Here is a 25,736-nt window from a genome sequence, read left to right as displayed (position 1 = left end):
CAGAGAAATTGATCTTATTGTAGGGGTCGTTGATAACCAGTGCAATCACTTGCGATATTGTTTTGAGTCATAATTGAGTAGTTAAGATTTGATCCAGACAGCAATATAAAAAATAATAAAAAAGTCTTCTTATTTTTTAGATATATTAAAAATGATATTTTCTAATATATTTTTATGTATTTCCTGCTCATTCGTAACAGTATGGTGAAAATGATCTTAGGTGTCGTTGATAACTAGTGCAATCGCTTGCAATCTTGTTTTGAAAAATCATTTATTAGTTAAAATTTGATCAAGACACCATTCAAATTAAGACAAAGCTGCATCAAACTGAGACACATTAGAAACACACATTAATAATGTAGATAAACATTACATTGTGGAAACTATGCAAAATCGAAAGCCAATTTGTTTAATCAATGAGTCAAATTGTTTGGCCATTCCAGCACAAACCATGAGTCTGTTCAAACAGTAAGTGGTAAATATGCGTGAGAGCAGAGCAGTGATGCAACAGTACTTACGAAACTAAAGCCATGAAACAGCAGAAATTAACAGTGTAAACATGTTTGTGAATAGATGCGAGCATTTGCATTAGGCAATTAATATACAGTACATATGGTAGTTGCTATTAACAAGCGCAGCCAATACTATACAGTATCGCAAATAGCATGAAAACGTTCCAATCATGTAGTTTAGGTATCTAGATAGGACAGTGTATAGGTTGACTGGGAGACAGGTAAAGGGGAGGAGCGAAGTAAATATATCTATTAACAAACACAAAGGTGTGTAGCAGCTGCATACTCGCAACGTGAGTAGTATCAAACAGTTTTACTATAAGTTAAATTCTTAAACCCAACAAATGCTACGATGCAATATATGTCAATGCTAAAATGATAGTAACTGTTCTTGATTAGGAACGACGGAACGTATTACGTGGAGCTTCCGAATGGTAGAATTGGAAGGAGTGGGGTGATGACCTCTAAGAGTGTACTTGGGGGGGGGGGGGGGGAGCACAGTGCAAGAATGTTACCAGTTTGTAGGCTAGGTAGTGCATAGGAGACAGGTAATAGAAGAATGGAGTAAGTTTTACAACATTTGGTGTTTAATCAAGGAATTTAAATAATGGACACATTATCACAATGGTTTAATAAAATTATCACATACATATTTTTTTTTTGGTGGGGGGGGGGAAGGGAGGTGGTGGATTTGCTGTTTTTCTTCCTTCAGGATATAGCCAATGCTTTTATTCAAAGCTATTTATCTGAAAAAGTGTATAAAGTTTATTTAGTTTTACAGGTCAAAGTGTTTGATCCTGACAGAGTGAGCCTTTCAACAATGTGACAGGACGACCAAAACAATTGTGCATTTGTCTCTGCTTTGACACCTACCCACTGATTAATATTCACGACATTGCAACTTAGCATACATCTCTTTAATATAAGCTTGGTATCAACGAGTGCCAACAATTTGACAGGTTATTTCTAATGGAAAAGCTGTGCAGTTATGTTAATAGCTCACTCTGCTCTGACAGCTATCGGTTAGAAATGAACACCTGAGTGTATAATTTACTAAGTAAGTGTTTGCATAGTAACTTTGATGATTACGAATTTTGTTTTATCATTTTCTATTATCTACATGTATGCAATAGGGAAACTATACTGCATCATGTTCAATGTGTGTCGTTATATCTTATTCACGTAATCACAAACGTCTATACGTAATGTACAGTACAGGCTGTATCTACACATACACATAGTGTATAAGCTCTTATCACAGAATGTGTCGGAATAAATTGAGTCTTAACATCGACATACACAGGGCTTGCCCTGACATATATCATTACAAGAATGCATCACACCAAGATCCAAGGCCTGAGTTAACCAATAACAGCACGGTCCAAGAATTATCTGCCATAATTCATCATCAAGGCCCTTTTACTGCAAAATAAGCCTGTGTTACATTTATGAATATTAAGTACAGTATGTAGTAGGTCAAAACAAACGTTTACCAGTACATTTAGCATGCATCTCAGTATTTTATAAATACTTTGAAAATGAAACCGGTTGGTCTATTTGTAATGTCCCAGGGCAAGGACCATGATTTGTACTTTGTAAATTTTCCTCAATCTTTATGTAGGGGCCAATATTTTAGGGCAAAAGCAGCTCACAAGTATTGTGTGTTTGTTTGCTACGTATGTTTAGAAATTATGAACGAGACAGTCAGGAAAAGTATCAATAAGTCCAAGTTTATTTTCCAATGCAGAAGGTGGCTTTAAATTGGTAGAAATGTCATTATTGTAGGGTACTTTTATCAGGAGCAATCTATGTTAAAGTAACCAAGTCCGTTTATTGAAAACACTAAGTTACTACTGTTGTAACATTGACAAACTGCAGGCCAATGGCATCCATTGTCCAACAGTCAACATTTTGTTTTAAAACCTATAATTTTAAGCTTTCCAGAGGTCAGCCAACCACTCATGATGGTTCAAAATGTTTTTTAAATCACCTTCTTTGTGGCTGGTTGGCATTAAAGGTACTTATAATATCACAAGAGTGCTCATCTAAGTGGCAGTACTCACGATGCAGAAGTCACACAAAACTGGCCTTTATTGATTGCGAAGCTTTGCACGAAATCACAGTCACAGTTTGGTCAAATTGCAGGTAACACTAGTCTGCATAGAAGTAACAGTTATTAAAGGCAACCACAGTACAGTAGTTTATGATCTATCAATCTTGTCTTGGTAAATTGACTTTGAAAGTAAAACAAAAAATGCTAAGTTAGAAGTTCAGAACTATAACATGCAAAAACAGATAAAGCTTACATGTGATAGTTTTAAAGGCAAAAATTGATGGAATAACTAGACAATTGTCTTAGATAAGGGATGGCCATGGAGGAACGACGCAAACATGCATGAATGGATGGAGCTTGTATGGAACACAATGGCACTGGAGTATAAGGGTATAACCAGGAATTGAGGTGTAGGGTGGATGCTGGGGGAGGGAGGGGGGAACAATATTCTAGGGAACTGAATCAGTTCTAGACTGATAAAAGAGGAAAGTGTCTAACTCTGCTACCTTCTGGTGATAAACAACGCTCACAGTGGCATTCGCTTTTCTCATCTTACTGTCGTAATATTGAGAATTATCTACAGTCTATTAGGGAAAAAAAAAACTTGCCAGTTTGATGAGAGTTTCCATGGAAAATAAGTAGTTGCATGTTCAAGACATAAAATATAACAATTTAAGAAAATATCTCAAGTTTTTCTAATGCTTTCATCGCAACCTTTGTCTTGTTAGTTACAACGAGATCAAGTATCTGTCATGCAAAAGCTTTTATGTCCAATCGAAAACCATATTTTAAGCTTCTCCCAAAAGTTTGGAATTGGCATTTCAGAAGGATAAGCTGATGACTAATCTATTTATTGTGTTTGAAACAAACAGCATAATTCCAACTGATGTTTGTGGGCAAATCCTGTCTTGGTTCGATAGAAGAAGAAAAAACACAAGAAACAGTTGGTTTTAGGATTAGTTTCGTCTGAGTGCACACAGAGTCAACTGCAAACAATGTTTGGTACTCTATCGGCTTGAACAGTTTAAAGGCAGATCTGCAAATTGTCGATGAAGAACTCGTTCCTATTAACTTTATTTCCTCATTTGTGGCAGGTCATAGGATTATTACCTTGAACTGGAAAATTTACATTTGTTTCTTTTCATTTGCAATATTTTTCTCTTAAATTTCAATAACTTTAAAAGGTTAGAGAGAGACTTGCTGTATCCAGGAAGATGTCAGTGGCTTTTGAAAGGCACAAAAAGTATTCCTATTTTGAAGCAGTGCTTGCAGGATTTCTGATCACAGTTTCATTCGCTAAAATGACAAGAATATAGTAGAAGCAGAAAGGATTAAGCCTGGATTCAAATTACTCACTTAATCCCCAATATTTTTGGGATAGTTAAAGCAGCAACGATACTTACCTGTCTCCAGTCTCAACTATGGCATTTCCTCATCTACATACAGACTACAATCTGGTAACATTTTCGCACTGCGCCCTCAACCCCACATCCTCCCGTAACATGTAATGTATGGAGGAGCCAATCATAGACACAGGTACATGATTTCATCACACAGCTTGTGTCGGAACAAATCTAGCATTAAGATGGACAATGAAAACAGGACTTACCCTGAAATCTGTTACTAGAGTTACTCACATCACAGTAAAACTAAACAATCAATGCAGCCAATAACACACGTATCTCAAAGGAAGATGAAAAACCAAAGCTATCTACTTCATATATTAATACACAGTGTTTAAGTATCATAGATCTACTACATGCAATCATGTAATTTTGTCTAATGGTAGGGCTAGACAGACTGTTTTCAAATATTAACTACTTTCCTATTCAACAACGATGCAGTCTAATACATAATTACAGTCGTTCATATGTTGAAGTCTACTGCTACTTAACTTGAAAGATTGTATTTTAATTTGAGTTTTACAGGATTACAGTCAAATCGGCTGGTGATAACTATTATAGTACTCACTTGAGAAGAGACAATATTTAGTTCTCACTGTCTTTGTGAATGGAATGAAATTAACTGTGTATAGTAAATATAGTGTAATATCTTAAAAATTGAAATTAATTATGAATAGTAAATGTAGTGTAATATGCTTACAATTGAAATTAATTGTGTACAGTAATAATAGTGTTATATGCTTACAATTGAAATTATTTGTGTACAGCAAATATATAGTGTAGTATCATAATATGCTTACAATTGAAATTAACTGTGTATAGTAAATATATGTGTAATATACATGTATACAACTGAATTAGCTGTGTAGTATAATGCAGTGTAGTATGCTTACAACTGAATTAGCTGTGTAGTATAATGCAGTGTAGTATGCTTACAACTGAATTAGCTGTGTACAGTAAATATATACAGTGTAATATATGCGAAAAACTGAATTAGCTGTGACATATAGAGTAAATACAGTTTAATACGCACACAATTGCATAAGTAATTTCAGCCCCACAACAGACTTGTAAGCATCTACTATATATAGCACTGACGACACATAGTAGATATAGACAACTGAACAAAGAAAGTCAATTAAACTGTCAAATTTGTCAATATTTCAATATACCCGCTTTTGAGACTTTCTAACAGATCGTTTGAAAGGATCATCTACAGTTCAACCAGGGCTACGAACCAGCTCACAGGCAATAAAAGAATCATCTACCACATAATGGGTCTAAAAGAAAAGTCTCTGACGAGCAACACTTTGTTTTGAACAAAGTATTGATGCGATTGGTCCAATGAACACGGAATATAAATGCAATTAAAGTTGAAATAGCATGACTCCTACGTCCAATAAAACTGCAATATAGAGCTATTTATACCATGTACACAGTACAAGAACTGTCTCTCTCAACAGTAATGTACCTGTATATATATTGTCTATGTAAATGAGCATTGTCTGACAATATTTACAGTGTAACTATTAGAGAAATATATACAAAATTTATATATAGCCTAGGTGCATGTAATAGTAATATGCACACACAACGTTATAAAACTGATCAAGATTATGAGTTTATACAGTGTACTAGATACATGTACATGTAATTTCAAAGAGCTTCATACTTTCAAGGTATGCTGTATCGACCCCAATTATGCTAGATAATCAAATATGGTCACCTTTGGTGAAATTTCTTGAACTGTTTTCATTACAACCTTCGAGGAAATTTTCCTCACTGGGACATTCAGTCATCTTGTGTGTTCCTTAAAAATGTCTGAGAACAATTTGAAGAGTAAAGACCTCCAGGAGGGTACGTTTTGAAAACTTCTAGCAATTATAGCCTACTATATTTTGGGACCTATAACTGACTACCTTTAACACACAATAAACTGCACTTAAATTCCCCCCCCCCCCAAAACTTGCATTTAACATTGTAAATTTAACTTCACATGCACTGACATCCATGGACAATCCGAAATGGTACCTCAAAATCAGACATCTCTTCATCAAATTTTCAGCTTAAGTTGCTTTCTGGAAAACAAATGCTAGAGCATTGCCGGACAATACAGATCTATTAGAGAAATATACTGTGTACACTTAGAAATGATATGATATAAAAGCACCAATGCTGTACAATTAATCTTCCCAGGAATTGATAGGAAAATGAGATTTCACTAAACATTTCAATATACTACTGTATTTTTTTTAGCCTATATTTTGTGTACATAATCCAAAGCATGTGCTTTATCAGTACAATATATATCACAGAACCAATTAAGTCAAAAACAGATGGTCCACTTGCTACCAAAGTAAACAACAAAGGAATTTAGATTTATCTCTCATACACAAAACTGCTGCCAATAATTTCTATGTTACAAAGCTGGTATAAACCTGGACAAATAGTAGACCTACTGTGTGTCTGTGCCAATGTTCAGAATCAACTCTGGAGTAATTGAATTCCCTTTTGATATTTCACACACTGTTTGATGTGCACTAAGGAGCATGCACGCACAAGCATGCATTTGCTTGTTAAAGTGGTATTTGCATGAACCATCGTTAGATTGGAAAAGCAGGCAGATTAATAAAAAATTGAAAAAACCATGATAAACATTTTTGTATTCTTTAAATTTCACATGGTTGATGGTCTGTGTAAGGTTTAAAAAATTTGATGATCATGCTGTATGTATAAATGTCATGTATAAAACTTCAAAAATATGTTTAAAGTATAAATTTAATATACTGTATGCAGCATTGACTTTCACTTGTTCATGAATACATGATAAAGAGATTATGTATATAGGTACATTAAACCAAACCAAGTGATTTCTTTTTAAGTGCACTAAATTTACAAGAAAAAAACCCTTATTTGACAAAGTACAGTAACTGACAACTAGCATATAAGTGTATTGCCCCCCAATGCCCCCTAATATGTTCCCTAAACTGTTTACAAATTTACTGAAATATCCATGTATTCATAATACTCATAATACTACAAGATTTGAAACAGCATAGCGTATTATTGCATCCTGAAAGTTTGTAATAAATAACGGATATCCGGGGTTGGCTTGTTGGTTTTTATCCTCACATTTTGGTCAATTCAATCCTAAAGTTGGTCTCAACATTGATTCCTTATAGAGATTACAGTACAAAGTATTTTACCACCAAAGTGGACTGAGTCATTACGTGAAATGAATGAATGAATACTGTGCCTTGCTGTCCAATTCCTGACCGGTATTGCATAACAGACATCCATAAATTAAAAATTAATAAAAGATCACATTCATTTCTCTCTATATATCTCTCTGTGTACCTTTTAGATAAACTGATTAACCCTCCCTCATAGAGACGAAATTACTCTCACGGCCTTGTAAAATTATAAAAGTCAGAAGACAGTACAAATTGATAGCACTGTCATGACCAAGTTATTTTGCACGACTCCACAAACACAACAGGATTACAGCAGGGGTAAAAGGGCCCTGACACCAAAACAAAAGAGGACACAATGAGAGCAGATGATCAACTTAAAAGGCTAAATGATGGCACGCCTGAATAAATGTTTGCTATCTGGTAACCAGGTACAGTATTGTCCAAGTTATAGGAGTGACAGTTGGGCATAAAGGAAGAGAATCAATAGCTTTTAGCATCCCAAAGAGCAAAGGGATCATGTTTGGCACAGCTATTTGTTTGCCTATTGTTCATATGTACTCAAGAGCTTTAAGCCTAGTCTATACTGTGTACAGTACAGTATGTATAGTACAGTAAATCAAACGACCATCAACTATTATATGGCTGAGATCTCAATAGGACCAAGTGTGTGAAAACAAGAGATTAAGTATGCATCCATGACTTATAGATTAAGTTCGCAGTCGGTGTTACAATTCTGTAACTGTTTGGTGTTCCTGTGACACCACCATTCTTGGCAATTCAAGTCGGCGGCTAAGAGGCTCGTTTCAGTCGAACTTGAGTCGTATCAGTTTTATGACTTGGGGACTTGAATCGGACTTGACTCGACTGACTTTGAGACTTGAATTGGACTTGACTCGACTGACATTGAGACTTGACACGAGGAACTGAATCACAACACTGCGTTACACTATGTTTTAGGAACGACTACGTTGACTATATATAAAGTAACAGCTAGAGTAAAAGCAACAAGTGTCGTCCAGCCAAAAAGATGTATAGGTTAGCATAGAATTAATATAAACATTGCCAAAATGATGTATAGGTTAGCTAGAAGTAATATAAACATTGCTAAATGATGTACACTACTAGCTCTTTATATAAATTTAAGCTCTCACAGCTAGTTGGCTCTGTGCATTACACAGACAACATGTGCTGTACATTAATCTCAAAATTTATCTGTCAAAGACTAATTGACATACAGAAAGCGTACGTGGTCGACAAGTTTGTCAGATTAAACACATTAATATATTATTAAATGGTGACCTGATCGTGAAAAAAAAATATAAAAACAAAAGGTATGACACTGTTTACCAATAGTTCGATAACTCACAATGGCATTATCGACCATCCTCGACATGATTAATTAAACTGCTGCAAAAAATAAGTGCATTGAAAACTAAAATGCATGGTGCTGCTTTAATACCACACACTCTTTCCGTATGTAGTAAAAGTCAGTCAATTGGGCTAAAATGACGGTGTGTTGTGCGCTATACACACAAACACTGTGGGTACGGTTAACGCAAATTGTAGTGCCAACTTAATTAATGCAAATAAAAATTATCCAGCTACTGACATTGGAAAAGCTCTTCCAACCCCAGTGGGAGTTAAGCTGCTGTAACAGTTAATGAATATTGGAAAAGATAATTTATATGAGACTTAATAATGTCTTATTCCTATTTTTCTTCTCTTTAAAGCTACACAAATAATTTCATCTTCTGTGTAACACATAAGACTAGAATATACTGTTACTTTATGACCATAACAAAGCACTCTCTTATTGTCTTATCACAATCTGCAGGAATTTTGAAAAATATGTTTCACATGTATACGGTAGTCGACACACCTGAATTTTGATGAACGTTCAAGTTCTCCTTGTTCGTGGTCTACACTGTCCAGGACTGGACCCAAACACAAATCCTAAACATTATACTAGAGAGTAATATCGAGATTGCTTGTAATTTTGTAAATCTTAAATCTACAAATAATGCAATTTCTTAGTCCAAGTAAGAGAGGTAACATAGAATATAGTGTTGTTGGAAATAGTCAACTAAATAGGGGAATTAATTGCTTTTACTTCAGATATAATTAATTTATGATCTAAAACTGACTCTGAGTGAATTTTGGCTGACTGATGAACCGGCCCGATGAATTTGGGATGGGTAGAATACAACACGCTTTCTTTGGGCTGGGGCCTGCACACTGCCTGTTGTCCAGGCCAATTTTTGTAATTCCATGGACTCAAAATGCAGTTTTTAAAGATTTTGTTTTCTTCAGTTGCATTGGTTCTAAACTTCTATTTCCATCAATGCAACTTACACTTATTTAGCGATATACTTTCATTGTGTTACATTTTGTACTTTTCATTCGACTGCCAAGTAATGCTGAAGAGGGTCCCCGGGGGGCCGAAAATTCCAATATATGTTTTAAAACATTACTCCTTACTTGTCAATTATGAGTCATATATCTTATTTCTCTGGGTATCTCTAATAATATTATCTTTGGATTAAACATGGATTTTCGTTATATGTGGTACAAAATTAAAACAGAAAAATACAGCTAGAGCATTAGGAACCAATGAGAAAGGTAGCAGACTAAGTTGGACTCTGTACCAACACAGCTCAGCCCAGTAAAGGACCGAGGAACGACATGTGGGGTCAATGTGGTTAATGTTGATGAACACAAAGCAATGAACTAACTACTTGAGGATAAACACATACATATAAAAACAGCAGAATACTTACGACTTATCGGCATCGTCCTCATCACCATCCTTAGACGGAGGAAATTCGCCACCAGGGATTTCATCTTTGAAGCTGCTCAAACTCCTCAGAGGTGAGTCTGTGAAATCTTTTGTACTCCTGAAAACAATGTTCATCAAAAATGGATCATGTTTTACCAAGACAAAACCAATTTAACATTCATGAACTGAAGCACCACCAGAGATAAATTGCAAGAATCACAGAAACTTTTACTATCTCAATTTTTGGCTTACTTTTGTAATAATTTTGTTGACCAGTTATCTCTCTGATAACAGTTTATTTTTTTTGGGGGGGTGGGGGGAGGGGGCAAGTGCTGTGAATGCTGGTATGGTAAAACTGGTTGTCATGAAAAAGCTTTGTAAAATGGAGTTGGGGGGGGGGGGAATTGGAGTCCTGACCAATGTTTAATGCAAAAATATAAAGTTCTTAATAAGGTTACTAATAATACACACATTTAAAGCTACATTTAAAGGACTTTTGAACATCCTCCTCCCAAAAAGTGTTGAAAGTTGGGAAGAGATGAACAAGTCATGTACATAATGGAGTAAAAATGGCAAACCAATATCAATAGCAAAATTTAGAACTCATTAGGTAACCAAGCACTGATGACTGTTTGTGCTGATATCAGGACAGAATAAAAATAAGCGGAAGAAATTGGACCATAATACTGTATTCACCAAGTCACCATAATATTCACCAAGTCACATTTTGGATTTTAAAGGCAGAGAAACTGGGTGAGTTCCCCAATTATCAGATTACAAGGGTGAAATTTTCACTTGACAAAGGCTTTAAGGAGGAGCATACAAACCCATGGATTGTAAATGCTTGTTGTACAGATGACACTTAGGTTCTATGTTCAAAGACTTATGGCTCTAATAAGAGTCCAATGGAAATAAATCCCAGAGATGTTTCAACAACCAAAAACAAATATTAAAAAAAAAAAAATTGTGATGAATTGTGTATGGTCACTATCGTAGCACCTTCAAGCACTGTCACTACAGCCAACGAGGATTTGAGGGAGTGCCACAATCGCTTTCATAGGCAGGCGAAAGGAGATGTATATAACTTGTTGCATTTCTACCTTGTGATCAATTCAAAACAAAGCGGCTAGAATCTGCTGACATCGATACTATATACATGTATGTATAGGTAACCTAACAGGAGAAATTTACAGCTCTACAGGCACGATTCCGTAGGCCTGTCTATTGAGATTTTTGCCCGACAGCTACTTAATAACAGCATGACAATATCAATAATTTGCAAGATATAGACATTATCCCTTGAGTGGAAAGAATTTGTAACTTGTCAAGAATACACATGACACTTATTGAACAAAAAATGCTTATAACATAGAATAGACCTATGTAAATTATTCATTGTTGCTGAAAAAGAGGGGGGAAATTAATGGCAATTTGAAATATCAAAATAAATTGTCTTCATACAAATGTAATTTATTGAGGGTGAAAAGTATATGTTGAATAAGTCTTGAGTGAAGTCTTTAGGCCAAGAATGAATACTGCAGGGGCCAAAGTAAACAATCAATTTAAATTGAAGTCAAAGGCTTGGTCTACTGAACATTATGAGAATGAAGCTCTCTTGACGTGCCTAAGCTAAGTCTACACGTCTATAGACAACTTTGATGTTCGTGTTACTGTTTGTGTTAGGCCTAAGTGAGTAGACCTAGGCCTAAGTGAGTCTCACCTTTTGGAGTCCATAGCTAATGTTTTTATTGCCAATTAGTACTTTCTTATGATTTTGGTGTACAAGTGCACCGGTGAGTATCAACTATTGTCCATTTCTGCCATGTATGTGATAACTACGTCCCAACGAGCCATAAAAAATACATAATTCGTGTATTGTTCCAGTCTTCTTCGTCAAGAATTTCTTCAGTACAAGTGTATGTCTGCTCAATGCAGCCACAGTCGTGAGTAAATTTCGCACAAGTGGCATTTGTTAAAATATTTGCAATCAATGAAGATCGATCCCACTTGCCGACTGTTATATTCAAACAAGAGACGTCAAAAGCCGATTTCCCTCCTACTTGAATAGTGCTAATTTTTATAGCAAGCCTAACCAGCTAGAGGCTAGACAACTATAATCATGGTTCGTAGAGCAGACTTATTTAAGAACGGCGCCCTTACAGTAAACAACAAAACTGAAATACAGAAATTTATGTGAGCTTGAACATGGCAGGAATACGGTAGGCCACGGCAGGCGGTCGTCATAAACACGAAATAACATGTAAATGGGTTTGACACAAAGCAAACAGTTATTTAGCAGATAATAACAACAAAACGGTAGAAAATAGTGTCGTAACGTAAATCCATGACATCACACTGGCGTATTATTCAACGAACTCATGCATGCATGGACCGAGGTGGAACTTGGGAATGGGGTGGGAAGGTACGTGATACGCATATGGGAACATGCATATAGGAACAGGTCCCAACCAGTTTTATATTAAGAAAACAGCAACAACAACTCAAAAGTGCATATTTTAATAAATAAGAAGTATCCCTTTTGAAAAAAAATGCCCTCCCAATTCCCAAGTTCAGATACGGAAAGCACGGATGATGCATTTGGCGGATTCCGTTTTGAGGCAACTCAGTGTTTGTGGTCAGTTTGCCCCTCAAATCAAGGTCAAAATTATGTTCCAATGCCCTTTTAAGCCTTCGATGAATTAAAGTGACAAATGCTGCAATGTGGTTCAACTTGAAAGTGAACAGTAAATTGTTCCATCCGTGGGTACAAGTCAGTCCGGCGCTGCAGTGAACATGCATCCCTTATCCAATTTGCAATCCGGTATCATGCCGATACATGTACATGCACATACACAAACAAAATGGGAAAAAAATATGAAACGATATATAGGCCTTATTCATCGCTAGTTTAATATATATTAAAAATGCGGTGTAGGCCTATTCACAAGCATGGAAAACAATTTAATATGGTAATAATTTTAATGAATCTTCTGAATTTATATGGAGTTTTGATTGCTTCACTATAATTGAATTTGTTGTTGACATTTTTTGTCTCTTAACAGGTAAAAATCACATCCTCGATCTCATTATATATTTTGAAGATTTTTAAGAAATCATAAATACACTTCAGAGACCATGCAGCTATGTGAACATTTCAGATTGGATAACATTTGAAGGATAAATCAACAGACCACCTTCTGTGATCCAGTTCCTGGAATAAGTGGTGGGATTAATTTAAGTTGTAAACAATACTGGTCGCATTCAGTCAATCATGTATCTCGAGTTGGGGACAAGGTTAGGTGGGGTTGGGGGTTGATGAAATAACGAATAGCGTTTGAAAAGTGTTGCTTACGTCTCTGACTGCTTTGTGGCTACGCCCCTATACCATCACCAACCCACACTCTTGCAATATATCTTATAACTGACTGACAGAAGATTTCTTATACTACATTTACCTACACAGGCTTTTGGAAGGTAAGTTTGCCAACAATTGTTTTTTCTCTGTTCGATAGCCGGTTTTTGATAGCTGTTTGGGTGGCGCTCTCCGTAAACTGTTTGACCTTTTCCAATGTGACATTACTATGGCTCTGACTATTTCGATACATTGCGTAATGTGTTGTTTACGTCTTTGAAGTGTGGGAAGTTCATAGAGCAGGATATAAGTTGTAGTCTCTGGGCATGTTCTAAAAGTATAACAACGGCATATTGAGAAAACTGTACTAGGCATACACCCTAACGTTAGGCGCTTTAAAGGACCGACGATGGACGACGATGAAATTACAGCTGAAGTAATAGATCATATTTCGATACCAGTAAGTGCAAGGTTGTTCGTGATTAGCCTATTCCAGAGGAAACGAAAAAGCATCGTTTCGCTCCAGTGTCGATTATTTTGAAAGCCTAGCCTAACCTTAGCCTAGCCCACTCCACAGTGCACAACTAACCTTAAACAATACTTAAGTTAGAATTGACTGGAATGGCCAATGCCAAACAAGGATATTCCTGTCAGGATTTACGTAGTTATACAAATTGGAAAAGTGGATATGCGTCTCATCGGTTCTGTTTCCCACAAAATTGTCATTACTTGATCAAATTGTCTGGCCTTTGGGTTAAACAGTAACGTTAGGCCATGAGGATGACAGTTTTAATGTTACACTTACATTAAGGTGACCATTTTTTCCTGACTGGAATCAGGGACATTTATTGCGTGACTGAAATGGGGGAGGGGTCTAAGGGGAGGGGGTGTCCCCCCTTCCCCATTGGGAAATTTTCAAGTGCCTCAGGTGCTTAGATGTAAAATGGTGATACTTAGAAGCACTTTTTATATGAATTTTTATTTAGCTTTTTCCTAGATGAAATTCATTTACTTAACATGGTTCTTTGAGAGCTTTTGAGTTGCTTGTGTCATAAATTTGTGATCAATTGGTCTTAGTGTACTTCTCTGAAGAGTGTATTTTCATTAATACTTCATTGGTGCTACTGAGCTTTTGCTGAATTCCACACAAGACATACTGAAATGGGTTCTGACTTGCAGCATGGCTTTCACCGTTTCAACCTTCAGCTGAGATTTGCTGAGTTCTATATGTCATTCATGAGAGGAGACACCCTTTCTACTGTTGCATTACTCCTCGGAAATTTGTTTTTACAATTATTTTACTAATAATGTGGGATATTTTCGAAATTCCTGAGACATTTTCGGGACACTTGTTCATCGGGGACAGCACACTGTTATCGGGGACTGTCCCCAAAAATCGGGGACGTCTGGTCACCTTAATTTACATCGAACATGTTTTTTTTTTCATTTCTCTATCATTGTATTCTACTGTACGAAGCTTCTTCCCAGGATTTCATTGCAGTATATATGTACTTACTGTTACTGATAAAAGTCCCAAGTTTTGGCAGATTAGAATCATCACTTGAGCAAAAGCAACATCACTGATTTGCACAGTTTTGGTGACTATGCAATCATAAAATAACCTTTTATTGTTGTACAATGAATTGAGACAGCATTTGTGTAATGGAGTGCTGTTTTTGTGCAAATAATAAAAAGTTTCGGTCTTTGGTTGTGGAGGAAAATCTAAAACTTTTTGGTTCCAATGCTTTGCATCCATCCGAACATATGCAGACAAGTTGGCCTGCGTGTGTATATGTGTGGGTGTATGACTGTGTGCGCTATCTGTGTGTGTATGTGACGCCTTAGCTTGTGAACACATTATTTCAAGAAGGAAAAATGTGATTGATGTCATACTTGTATGTTGGTCAGGGTCAGTAAAAGATCCCCTCATTTGTGGTAGGACTTTCATGCATATTAATGGTGGGCAGGGCTTAACATAAAATTCTTAAAGTGGTAATATCTCTTCAATAGTATGTCCGATTTAGTTCATACTTGTTTCCATAGCTTTCTTATGAATTCCGAGTAATACCATGCAGTCTCCACTGTCTTTGGAATGCTATGGTCGACACAAGTATGCCACATTAGGTCGGAAATATATATATATATATATATATATAGAAACAATTTTTCTTCCATCCACCTTTCTAGCTCTTTCTTTCTTCATTCCTGTTTTGAGTTAGAATATAATATAGTCATAATATACTTGACTTTACAAGATATGATCTTTCTTCTTCTCAGATTTCTGCCCTTGGAGAAGATCTGAATTGTCCAATATGTTGCAATTTGATGTGCCCAGCGATGATAACCTACTGTGGCCATCGCTTTTGTGAAAAGTGCATCCAAACCAGTGTTTCACAATGGTAAATATATTGAGAACACTTGCAATATTAAACATCTATATATGCATCGTATAAAAAATTTTGAATAAGTGATCTTGTTTAATAGAGACCCAGAGGCATAGCAATATGGCCTTCAGTCAGTTTGTTGTCTTCATGTTACACAGAGAATGTATATGTTTTAATATCAATGAGTAACTGTCTGCCATAATGCATTAAATATTTTGGGTTATTTTTTTATGTAAATGATCTATGAGTTAAAGGCATTGAAGACTCGCCCCAAACCCTGTGCCGCGCTCCGAAAAAGTTAACTTTCCGTTGATTGCATATGACGTTTTCTTCTTGTCGCTACAAAATGCAGACTGTAGTGAAACGTGATACCTTGTTATCTTTAGCTGGACCTGAGATGTCCATCGCTGTATTGTTTTTATAATGTGCTGTGGGTATTGACTGCAGCTGTATGTACTGACTGTACACTAGTGTCTAATTACCGACGGTAGCAAGCTGTGTGTGTATTTTCTGGGATCGATGGTGGTGTCTAACGCTTCTGTTACACCTCAGATTACCGGCATTAGACGTTTCTTTTTGTGCGAGTCTTCACACCCTTTAAGTGTTGTGTATGTCATCATATATGAGGTGGACTCTCCGTTGTTGAGTATGACATTTGCATGTCTTTATACAAACTTGTTAAAATATTCTTCCTTATCTATCTATACACTGCAGGAAGAAGTGTCCAGTTTGCAATAAGAGACTTAATCAAGACCAACTTATTCAGGACAAGGGGTTTAACAATCTTGTGCAGGTCATCGAAACACAGAAGAAAGAAGCTGCAGCAACCTACTTCAATCAGGCAGCAGCTAATGCTGAACGTAAGTCTCCAGAAGCCACTGTCGTATTAAAAACCAGCAGTGAATCAAGTCACTAAATGTCAAAAGTGAGATGACTTGAAGTGACCTGTGAATTTGTCCCCATCGTGGTAATTCAGTGACTCAAGTCCATGACTCCACTCGAGTCCATGACTCCACTCAAGTCCATGACTCAGTTTGAGTCCATGTCTCCACTCAAGTCCATGACTCCATTGGAGTCCATGACTCCACTCGAGTCCATGACTCCACTCGAGTCCATGACTCCACTCGAGTCCATGACTCCACTCGAGTCCATGACTCCACTCGAGTCAATGACTCCACTCGGATCCATGACTCCACTCGAGTCCATGACTCCACTCGAGTTCATGACTCCACTCGAGTCAATGACTCCACTCGAGTCCATGACTCCAGTCGAGTCCATGACTCCACTCGAATCCATGACTCCATTGAGTCCTTGACTCCACTCCAGTCCATGACTCCACTCGAGTCCATGACTCCACTCATGTCCATTCCATTTGAGTCCATAACTGCACTCGAGTCCATGACTCCACTCGAGTCCATGACTCCACTCGAGTCCATGACTCCATTTGAGTTCATAACTCCACTCCAGTCCATGACTCCACTCCAGTCCATGACTCCACTCCAGTCCATGACTCCACTCGAGTCAGTAAAATCACTGGTAATGACTCGACTTGACTGTAAACTCTAGTGTGTTGTACAATTCATCTGAGAGCTATCTGACCTGCAGATCAAACTACCAGTGAGTGGAGGATGACAAAAAATGTTTATAAAGCTTTTGAAATATTTGTTTCATCTTTGGTTGTGAACAATATCAAGAATGATAGTGTATTTTGCAAGGAGATGGGCTCAATTCATAGATCTGCACGTTAAAGAATGAATTACATGATAAGGAAGCTTGTTGTGTTTGCAATATATTGAGCAAGAAGATAAGTTGTCAGTTTAGTACATTAATTGATACACCAGATGATTTTAGAGTATCTGAAGCAGAACTTCATTTGATTGGTTAGATTTGCAAAATGCATTGGTTTTGGTGGAGGGTGGGGGGAGGGGGGATGAGGATTTAATTGAAATATTGTTCCTAGTCTTTTTATCAGTTAAAATTGCCTTCTTCTTGTTATGAAGGGTTTGAGGCATTGTGTTTGTTTATGATATCTTTAATCTTATTTGCAGGTGAACTTGTCCAAGGAGGTTCTGTGATCATACCAAATGCAGCTATTAAACCTGTACTACAAAGTATGTCCGTAATATGATTTTCTTCCTTTATCAGATTCTGAAAAGTGCACTTTTAAGGTTTAAATATTGGGGAGGGACCTTTTTTGTGTCAAATTTCTGGCCCATTCGCCAAGATTTATGTCTTCATTTCGGCTAAAACAACAAAGATGGGACTCTGTTTCGGTTTGAAGTTTTTCATTCGCTGCACCTCTCCAAATGAGCCAAAATTTGAGGAAAAGAAGATATCGTCATGATTGTGTGCTTATCAATGACACAGTTGTACCAAGAATAGAGGGAGATGGTTAGTTTTTGTTGATATTGGAATGCAAAATGAGGCGTTAACTCAGTGATATATGCAACCTTGCAAATAACTTGAAAGGGATAAAATTGGATATGCTGATAATAATAAATAAAAAAAAATAAAAAAATTCACTTAATAAAGTATCCAAGTATTTTCTTGTTGCTGTTTGTAAAAGTTAAGAATAAGAGGTGTATGTATTTCTCTTTATCTTGTGTTTTATTTTTCTTTCAGAACATCTCAAAAAGACTCTTTTGGAATTTGAATTGTTCTCTCAAAAGCTACAAAGAGATTTATCGGAGCAAGTGATGTCTTCTCTTACGCTAGCAGGTAGGTGGTATGTCAATCTTTAGAAAGTGTTGCACATCGTACAGTGTAGTATACTCAACTGTTAAAGTTTTTTACTATTTCTGTTGGTCAAAAACAAGTCTTTTTTACATTTCGTATTTTGAACTTGTCTGTCAGATCGGTTACTCCAAGGAGTTTCAAGTTGTTATTCGATTTGAATTGTATGATACGAGTGATTGTTCCTTCATATATTTTTTGAATGGGAGACATTCCGTTGCAATCACATGTTACCTATTTCATTTCATACTGTAACCAATGACGATTGTCGGCAGTGGTTTACAGGCTAATTGGTAGCAACCCAAAACAATTACCAATGTTATGTCTTCCCTCTCCAGGCGGTGAAGCCATGCCATCTCCATCCGATACAATGCAAACATGTCTTTCCTCTGTCGTCGATGCCTACGACAGGCAAGTTACTTATTCTCCATCCACATTCGATAAGCAATTTTACGAAAAATTTGTCGTCGTTTGTCAATGTTTGAGAATCCTTTTGTGGATTCTTGTGTCTTAAGCTAGCACAAATATCATATTGATGGTAAAGGGAAGAAATCTTATTAAAAGACAGTAGTAAGAGTTCTTGAGTGCAGTTCATTTCAACATAGAATTTTCAATCTGAATGTCAGATTTTGATTTTCCATATACCCTCCTCCCCCACCCTCATAGCATCCTGTCCCTCAAACACTAACTCAAAATGATCAAACATTTTCCCTACCTTCCCCCTCTCCTCCTCCTCTTTGCTCTCCTCAAACCATTTTTTCCTTCTCAAAAGGATTCATAAGATAAGAGTCAGCGTATGATGTGCAAAGGCTTCCTAATTCCAGCTTATAGATTGACCACATTTGTGTACTAAGATGGAAATCTTGTTATTTGAGTGCAGTTTCATTCAAGGGTAGTTCTACGTTAGTAAATTAATAGTTATTGTTTTACATTAGCAGATGCAATGCAGCCTACAGTTTAAGTAAGCATGACATTCAAGCACTGACTGTACCACCCACTGAACCACCTAGTGCCTTATATATTTATATATTGTGTCAAAGTGTAGAATTTTATCTTGATGATTTGAAATTGGAGATTTAATCAAATTAATTCAAAGTGCATAATCCCCACCCCCCCCCAAAAAAGTATACCTATGCAAAACAATTTGTTTTCTCTTAAAATTTTCAGGTATTTATCTGAAAATCTGCCACCACTAACCCTCCTACCGGTAACAGTTGAGGTGAAAATTCATGGAAAGGACCACATGATATTGCCATCTTTCTCCTTCAAACCATCGACAAGGTAGTGTTATCTTTTGATGCGAGCAAGGGTACTGTAGGGTTCTGAATCGATTTGGTGCGGGAAGGGGGTTGTGGGAAAATGTTATATCAGGTGTTGCTCTGGTGGTAAATGTGTGAGATAAACTTCATGTGCTTGTGGGGAAAAGATCTGTGTGGGGAAGGGAAGGAGCGATCGATTCTCCCACATATAGAGTACTTAAAAAAACTGCATGCATTTCTTTTAATCACATCAAATTGCAGCATATTCACAAAGTTTTTTTCCATATTATTAGTACTATATATATTTAGATATTTGAGTTCCCTATGTAGGTATAACTTGGGAAGCCCACCACCCCACAAGGGCTGAATCAGAATTTAGTGAGAATCTATTTCTGAATATCAACAATCAACAGTTTCTTTGATTTTTTTTTAAAATAAGTACAAGCAAAGGATAATTTAGATTATTTATAGCAAATTGTTGGTATATGAAAATGAAAATTGCAGCACATTTGTGCATGATTTTCTGCTTATGCTGCATTTCACGATGCGATACCAGATCAAATTGTATCACTTTTGACCTTTTGTTAAGAGCCATATCTGCAATCCAACCTGTACGCCCACTATTTTTAAGATTATTTGCGCTTTAAAGAGGCAAGTTAAACCCTATGCAAAATTGGTGGTCGAATCTCGTATTTGGTGTGTCGTCATGGATTTTATGTGAAGGTCAAAGGTCACTCGAGGTCAATAGGGATGAAAAGTCTGAAAAACCTTGTAAGCACAAGTTAAAATACTACAATTTGAAAACATGGATTAGTTCCTTACCTGGATATACTGTAAGGTGTATACAAGATGACATGCTGGTTTTCATTTTTTATTTGTATTGAAAGTAACCACTGGGAGGGCCGTCACCCTGATTTATATGTGTGCGTCATCTTCTTAACGATATTTTTATTACATATCTTCTATTCTCTAGCATCGAGCGGCTCTATGAATCAATTTTTAAATACCTTGCCTCCGGGAAAGATCCTTTGATCGATTTTGAAAGGAACAGTTTGTCATTTATTTTAGTGCGGTGAGTGTTTTCTGTCAAAGTTTTGTGTACTTTGGTAACATACCTTTTCAGATAAGTCTCCTTTTATTTATTTACTTAAAGGCATTGAAGACTCGCCCGAAACCGAATGCCGCCTCCGAAAAAAAGTTAACTTTCCGTTGCTTGCAAGTGAAGTTTTTTTCTTGTCGCTACAAAATGCAGACAGTAATGAAACGTGATACCTTGTTATCTTTTATCTGGACCTGAGATGTCGATCGCTGCTATGTACACTGTGTTGTGGGTATTGACCGTAGCTGCATGTATTGACTGTACACTAGAGTCTAATTACGGACGGTAGCAAGCTGAGTGTGTACTTTCTGGGATCGATGGTGGTGTCTAACACTTCTGTTACACCTCATTCAAAACTAGGTCAGATTACCGGCATGAGACGTTTCTTTGCGCGCGAGTCTTCAATGCCTTTAAGTTGTCAACTCATGGTCGATGGTAACATAGTACAACAGGTAGTGGTATTACTATTTTAGTTTGGTCTCCAATGCTTAGATCGCATGATTCGGCAGATACCAGAACTCCTAGTCAAGTCTATTCCGTTCCTAGGTTAGGTGGTCTCCAAGGTGACTTTGAAGTGGTGTGAGTCTTCGATCGGAGATTGGCGATCGGAGAGGAGGAGTGGAGAATAATTTTTTCCCGTATGGCATCGCAAACTTCTATGCAACGTTGGCAAATTGCCATGCGAGTGCGAAAGGTGTGCAGCTGTTTTCGTGCACAGGAATAATAGTATTTTAATCGAGACAAAATTTAGAAATTATTCCCTGCAATAGACTTAATGTCCTCTTTAATCACCTGCATCTCGATTGGTATTTTTGGAATGTGATCCAGTTATAACTTTTGCTTAGTGAAGATCTTCCTCCGTGGATAATGAAGTTCTCTGACTCTTTTACGTTTGAAAACATCTCAAGCTTCGTCTGAAAAAGATCTGCAGGGATCTTAGTGTCGTATTTATCCATTGATACAATCGAAAATCTTTTCAAAATTTTCCAATCAACCAAGCCATTTCAAGTGTATAGTGTTTTTTAATTTTTTTTTAAATGTTTTAATTTTTTAAATTAAGTTTGTTGTTGTGCTGTTGTGTGTTACAAAGCATGGAGGTGAGTATCAGATGAGATATTTAGGGAGAAGGGTGAAAATGTGCTCATCTGTTTGGCAGCTTTAAACTTATATCTGCTCATATGCTTCTTTATTTTGATATCCAGACCATCTGCAGTAGGTCAAGTCTGTTTGACCGCCGACCTCGTCAACAGCATTTACCTGCAGCAGCTTACAGAGCAGTATGTGATGTCCACTGCCCCTCTGGTCGTAATGAGTGAAAACTCCTACCCACTGTTGACGTATCAGCTAACATCGGGGTCAGAGGTCATCGTATTTGGAAATATGAAGTTTCAAAGGTAAAGTTTGACTGTTTAGCATCTATGTCACACATCTATGTTCCATACAACAGTTAAGTAAGTAAGTGGTAAGTAGGTAAGTATGTTAGTTATACGTTATTAAATGCCATGCAGGAAAATGTTACAGAGTGAAATATTGTCATTTAGCCTTTGAAGAAGATCCTGCTAGGATCGAAACGTCAGGCTAACTTACTTTAACACGTTATCTTACACAGGCTCTCTAGTGTATAAGCAGTTTGCTAACAGTTTCATTTTATTTCATTTAGAGTAAAATATTAATAAGAAAAGGTACATACTAATGTCATGATCAAAGACAAAAAATATAATTTACAAAAATACTTAAAATTAATGAAACATGAAACAGGCTGAACTAGACACGCATATTGCTGCAGTACATATTATTTATCCTAAATAATGAGAAAACTGACGTTGGGTGTCAACGACGAGATTTTGACCTATTCTCAATACTTTCCGTGGATATCAACATCACCAAAAGACATAAAAGAAGAAAAAGTGTCTTTCCCTGCAAACCTTTCTTCCCAACTGTACTTCCATATTAGAAGCTACTTTTTTACTCGCTGGCTGATACATTTAATTTGACCGACTGCCTGGTCATAATTGTGATTGTGAAAACCTCTATTATTTTCACCTAATGAAGCAATAGATTAAACATGTACAACTGTTGGGACAGCGTAAACTTATGTATGTATTGCATCTATTGGGCATGAGAAAAAAATTGAAAAATAAAAAATGTGACATATTGCATATATTGTGACATATGTATGTTGGTATAGTACTATTCCATTTTTTGATTGTCACACGATTATTCCGATTATTCTTATTTCTTTTAGCGAACTTCCCAAATCATGCTTCATCCAGTTATTTAGGAAGGATGTTGGAATGGTTATGGACTACTTTGCGTGCAGTGATTGTGCTTTGACATGTAAGTATATAAGTGATGCCAGGCAGTGGCAGAGAAACAGGGGGGGTTTTAACCCCCCCCACTTTTTGAAGAGGGGGGGTTGGCCCACACAATCAACCCCCCCTAGTTTTTGCCAGTAATGTTCTGTTATAGCCTATGTTATGTGCTCCAAATGGCATAATAAATCAAATTATTAAATTTGAAATTGTTAAAGTCATTTCAACCTTTTACCTGGTAGGCTACATCAACAATTAACGACCGAAAACCGAGTTAGAATTGACCCACACATTATTTCTAGCCCCTTTCCCACACCTTGCGCATTGGAACTTGTAGCTCATAGCGCTAACTTCACCCCACAACAGACATACACAAAATAACGTTTTGTTGCTGTTGAATAGCTTTGGAACTGTATACACTTGCCAACTTCAACGAGGTGAAGGAAGGAAAAGAAGAAGAAGAAAGAGAGAAAAGGACCAAAGGATGGAGTAGAAAATACGGCAAGAAAACGGGAAGAGAAAGAGGAACAGCGACAAAATTATTCGAATTTGTAAAGCAAACAGCAGATATCACATCATATCAGTGAGCATGAAAATGGCGTTCCACGATAAACAGCCTCCAAACCATGGGCGCAGATCCTGGTGAGGACAGCGGGACGCGTCCCCACCAACTTTTTCAGTAGTGGGGACATGATATACCGTGGCCCCACCAATTTGTCTTGACCAATAGCTGCATTTCAAGTTCCCCTGTATTGAACTTTGGCGCAGTTTGATCCAGCATTGTGCAAATGACATGCAGCAGTTCTCATTTTATTGTATTTTATCCATAGTTGTTAAATATAGGACGGAAATCGCATTTGCGGCAGTCTATATTTGTTTTCTGGGAGAGGACCCCAGACCCACCGTATATACAAAAGTCTACTTGGATTATTTGTCCCTGAGTTTCTTTCTGCAGACACCCATGTATTTCTCCAAACTAAATTTCTAAGCCATGACATCTAAAACTTAAGGAGGTTTAGGAGCATCATTAGGTCTGGGAAGTGTTATTTCCGGCGATCTGGGAGGTATATTTGCCCAATAAAATCGTACACTACGCGCGAACCCATGGTCGCGCTCCGCTTAGATGGCATAGAACAGACACGCGTCCCCACCATTATCCAAGACTGATCTGCGCCCATGCTCAAAATTGTCGATGTGTGTAGTGTTCAGTTTCGGAAATATCTGGTATATTTTTATTTCCTTCAACGAAATTTTTTAGTAGCCGTCTGAATTTTCGAAAATTCCCTAACCAACATTCTTCATCATACTTCATCATACTCGTGCAATTTTGACCCGTCTGTTAGGGTTTGAAGGAGGTTTTTCTATATCGGTTGTCCATAGATGATATTTTGTGCAACATTATGGGTATGTTTTGAAGTGAATTTATTCACGAGAATTGTGAATTTTCAAATTCTGAACAGTGGGGCTGACGGATATTGTGGGCCGCGATGAAGAATCACCTACAAAAGCAATGATCCACAGGATATGTGATGAAGTCGAACATGATGTGTGACTGGTGACAATCTTCAAAAAGGTTATAGATGAGAAAAAAAGTATTTGGAAAAAACTTGGTTCTCAGACAAAAATGTACATATGGTTGGTCAGTTTCAAGCCCGAGAAGTGCCATTTCCGGTGATCTGGGGGTACCAAAACCAGAATTTGCTTGTACGCTGCGAGCCAACCAATGGTGGCGCTCCGCTTAGATAGTAATACGCGCCCCCCGGGTTAGAAAATCCTGCATACACCCCTGGTTAAATGCAGCTTTTCAAGGCCTGGGCAGTGCCATTTACTGCAATCTGGGAGGCAATATTTGCCAAAAAATTCTTGTGCACTTCGCGCCAACTCATGGTGGCGCTCCACTTAGATAGTGAGCCAGCAGTTATACCTTTTTATTTCATCAATGGCCTGCAACCCCCCCACTTCTGACAAGAAATCTCCGCCACTGATGCCAGGTACATCCAGGGGGGTAGGAGCCGGGGGGGGGGAACATGCCTCCCCCACTTTCTTCCAAAAAAGCAAATGTGCCCTACTGGCAATTAAATGTGCCCCTTTGATGAAGAACTGTATTTTGGATATCTTAAGCCTTTGTTAATTTTAATATTTTATTTTAATTATTTATTTTTAGTCTGTACATGCTATTTTTAAAATGGCATCCCATTTGTTTTTGTAGCACGGTTAACAATAAAAAATCTCAATAAGTAGTATTGATAGCATACTAACACATCATATATTTGTAAGTGATATGGCCGGTGTGTAACAGTTTATAGCATAACTAGTGGTAGTTGTGGAATGAAAAAGTGCCCCTCTGATGTTGTGCCCCCCCCCCCACTTTTGGAAGCTTCCTACCCCCCTGGATACATCGTCTAATCTCTGTCTAGTTGCTGCAATGCAAACTGTGCTATTAGAAGAACCGACAAGAACTTGCCACATCAGCCTATTGGATAAAACGTCCTGGGTATGGACCAACCTGTTTGTTTTTGTCTAATCCTTCCAAATTATGTATCCTTTATCCAATATATGACGACAGCAGTAAAACGGGGCAAATGCTGTGGTAACCTGACATCGACTTTTGTTTCGTCTTTTCTAGAAACTTGTTATTTTTGGAAAATGTCATGTGTCA

The 25,736-nt window shown here is 37.2% G+C and overlaps 2 protein-coding genes across 2 annotated transcripts in view; one reads left to right on the top strand and one right to left on the bottom strand.

Moving 5' to 3' along the window:
• The window catches only part of LOC139978239 (uncharacterized), a 49,201-nt gene extending 37,193 nt beyond the window's left edge, over positions 1-12,008 (bottom strand). Inside the window, exons 1-2 of the mRNA XM_071988240.1 lie at positions 11,659-12,008; positions 9,940-10,056 (exon numbers count right to left, since the gene is read on the bottom strand). Of these exons, the coding sequence (XP_071844341.1) occupies positions 9,940-10,056; positions 11,659-11,672 (131 nt within the window). The 5' untranslated portion in view covers positions 11,673-12,008. The remainder of the gene's footprint in view (positions 1-9,939; positions 10,057-11,658) is intronic.
• A 1,548-nt stretch (positions 12,009-13,556) lies between these two features.
• Positions 13,557-25,736, top strand: part of LOC139978438 (uncharacterized) — a 15,307-nt gene continuing 3,127 nt past the window's right edge. The window contains exons 1-10 of the mRNA XM_071988663.1: positions 13,557-13,750; positions 15,568-15,689; positions 16,389-16,534; positions 17,723-17,785; positions 18,297-18,392; positions 18,746-18,818; positions 19,575-19,688; positions 20,640-20,738; positions 21,968-22,159; positions 23,011-23,102. Coding sequence (XP_071844764.1) covers positions 13,700-13,750; positions 15,568-15,689; positions 16,389-16,534; positions 17,723-17,785; positions 18,297-18,392; positions 18,746-18,818; positions 19,575-19,688; positions 20,640-20,738; positions 21,968-22,159; positions 23,011-23,102 — 1,048 coding nt within the window. The 5' untranslated portion in view covers positions 13,557-13,699. The remainder of the gene's footprint in view (positions 13,751-15,567; positions 15,690-16,388; positions 16,535-17,722; positions 17,786-18,296; positions 18,393-18,745; positions 18,819-19,574; positions 19,689-20,639; positions 20,739-21,967; positions 22,160-23,010; positions 23,103-25,736) is intronic.

This window comes from Apostichopus japonicus, chromosome 13 (assembly GCF_037975245.1).
Source record: "Apostichopus japonicus isolate 1M-3 chromosome 13, ASM3797524v1, whole genome shotgun sequence".
Taxonomy (NCBI): Eukaryota; Metazoa; Echinodermata; class Holothuroidea; order Aspidochirotida; family Stichopodidae; genus Apostichopus; species Apostichopus japonicus.
The sequence above is the reverse complement of the archived record's forward strand: the minus strand, read 5'-3'. Positions and strand labels throughout refer to the sequence as shown.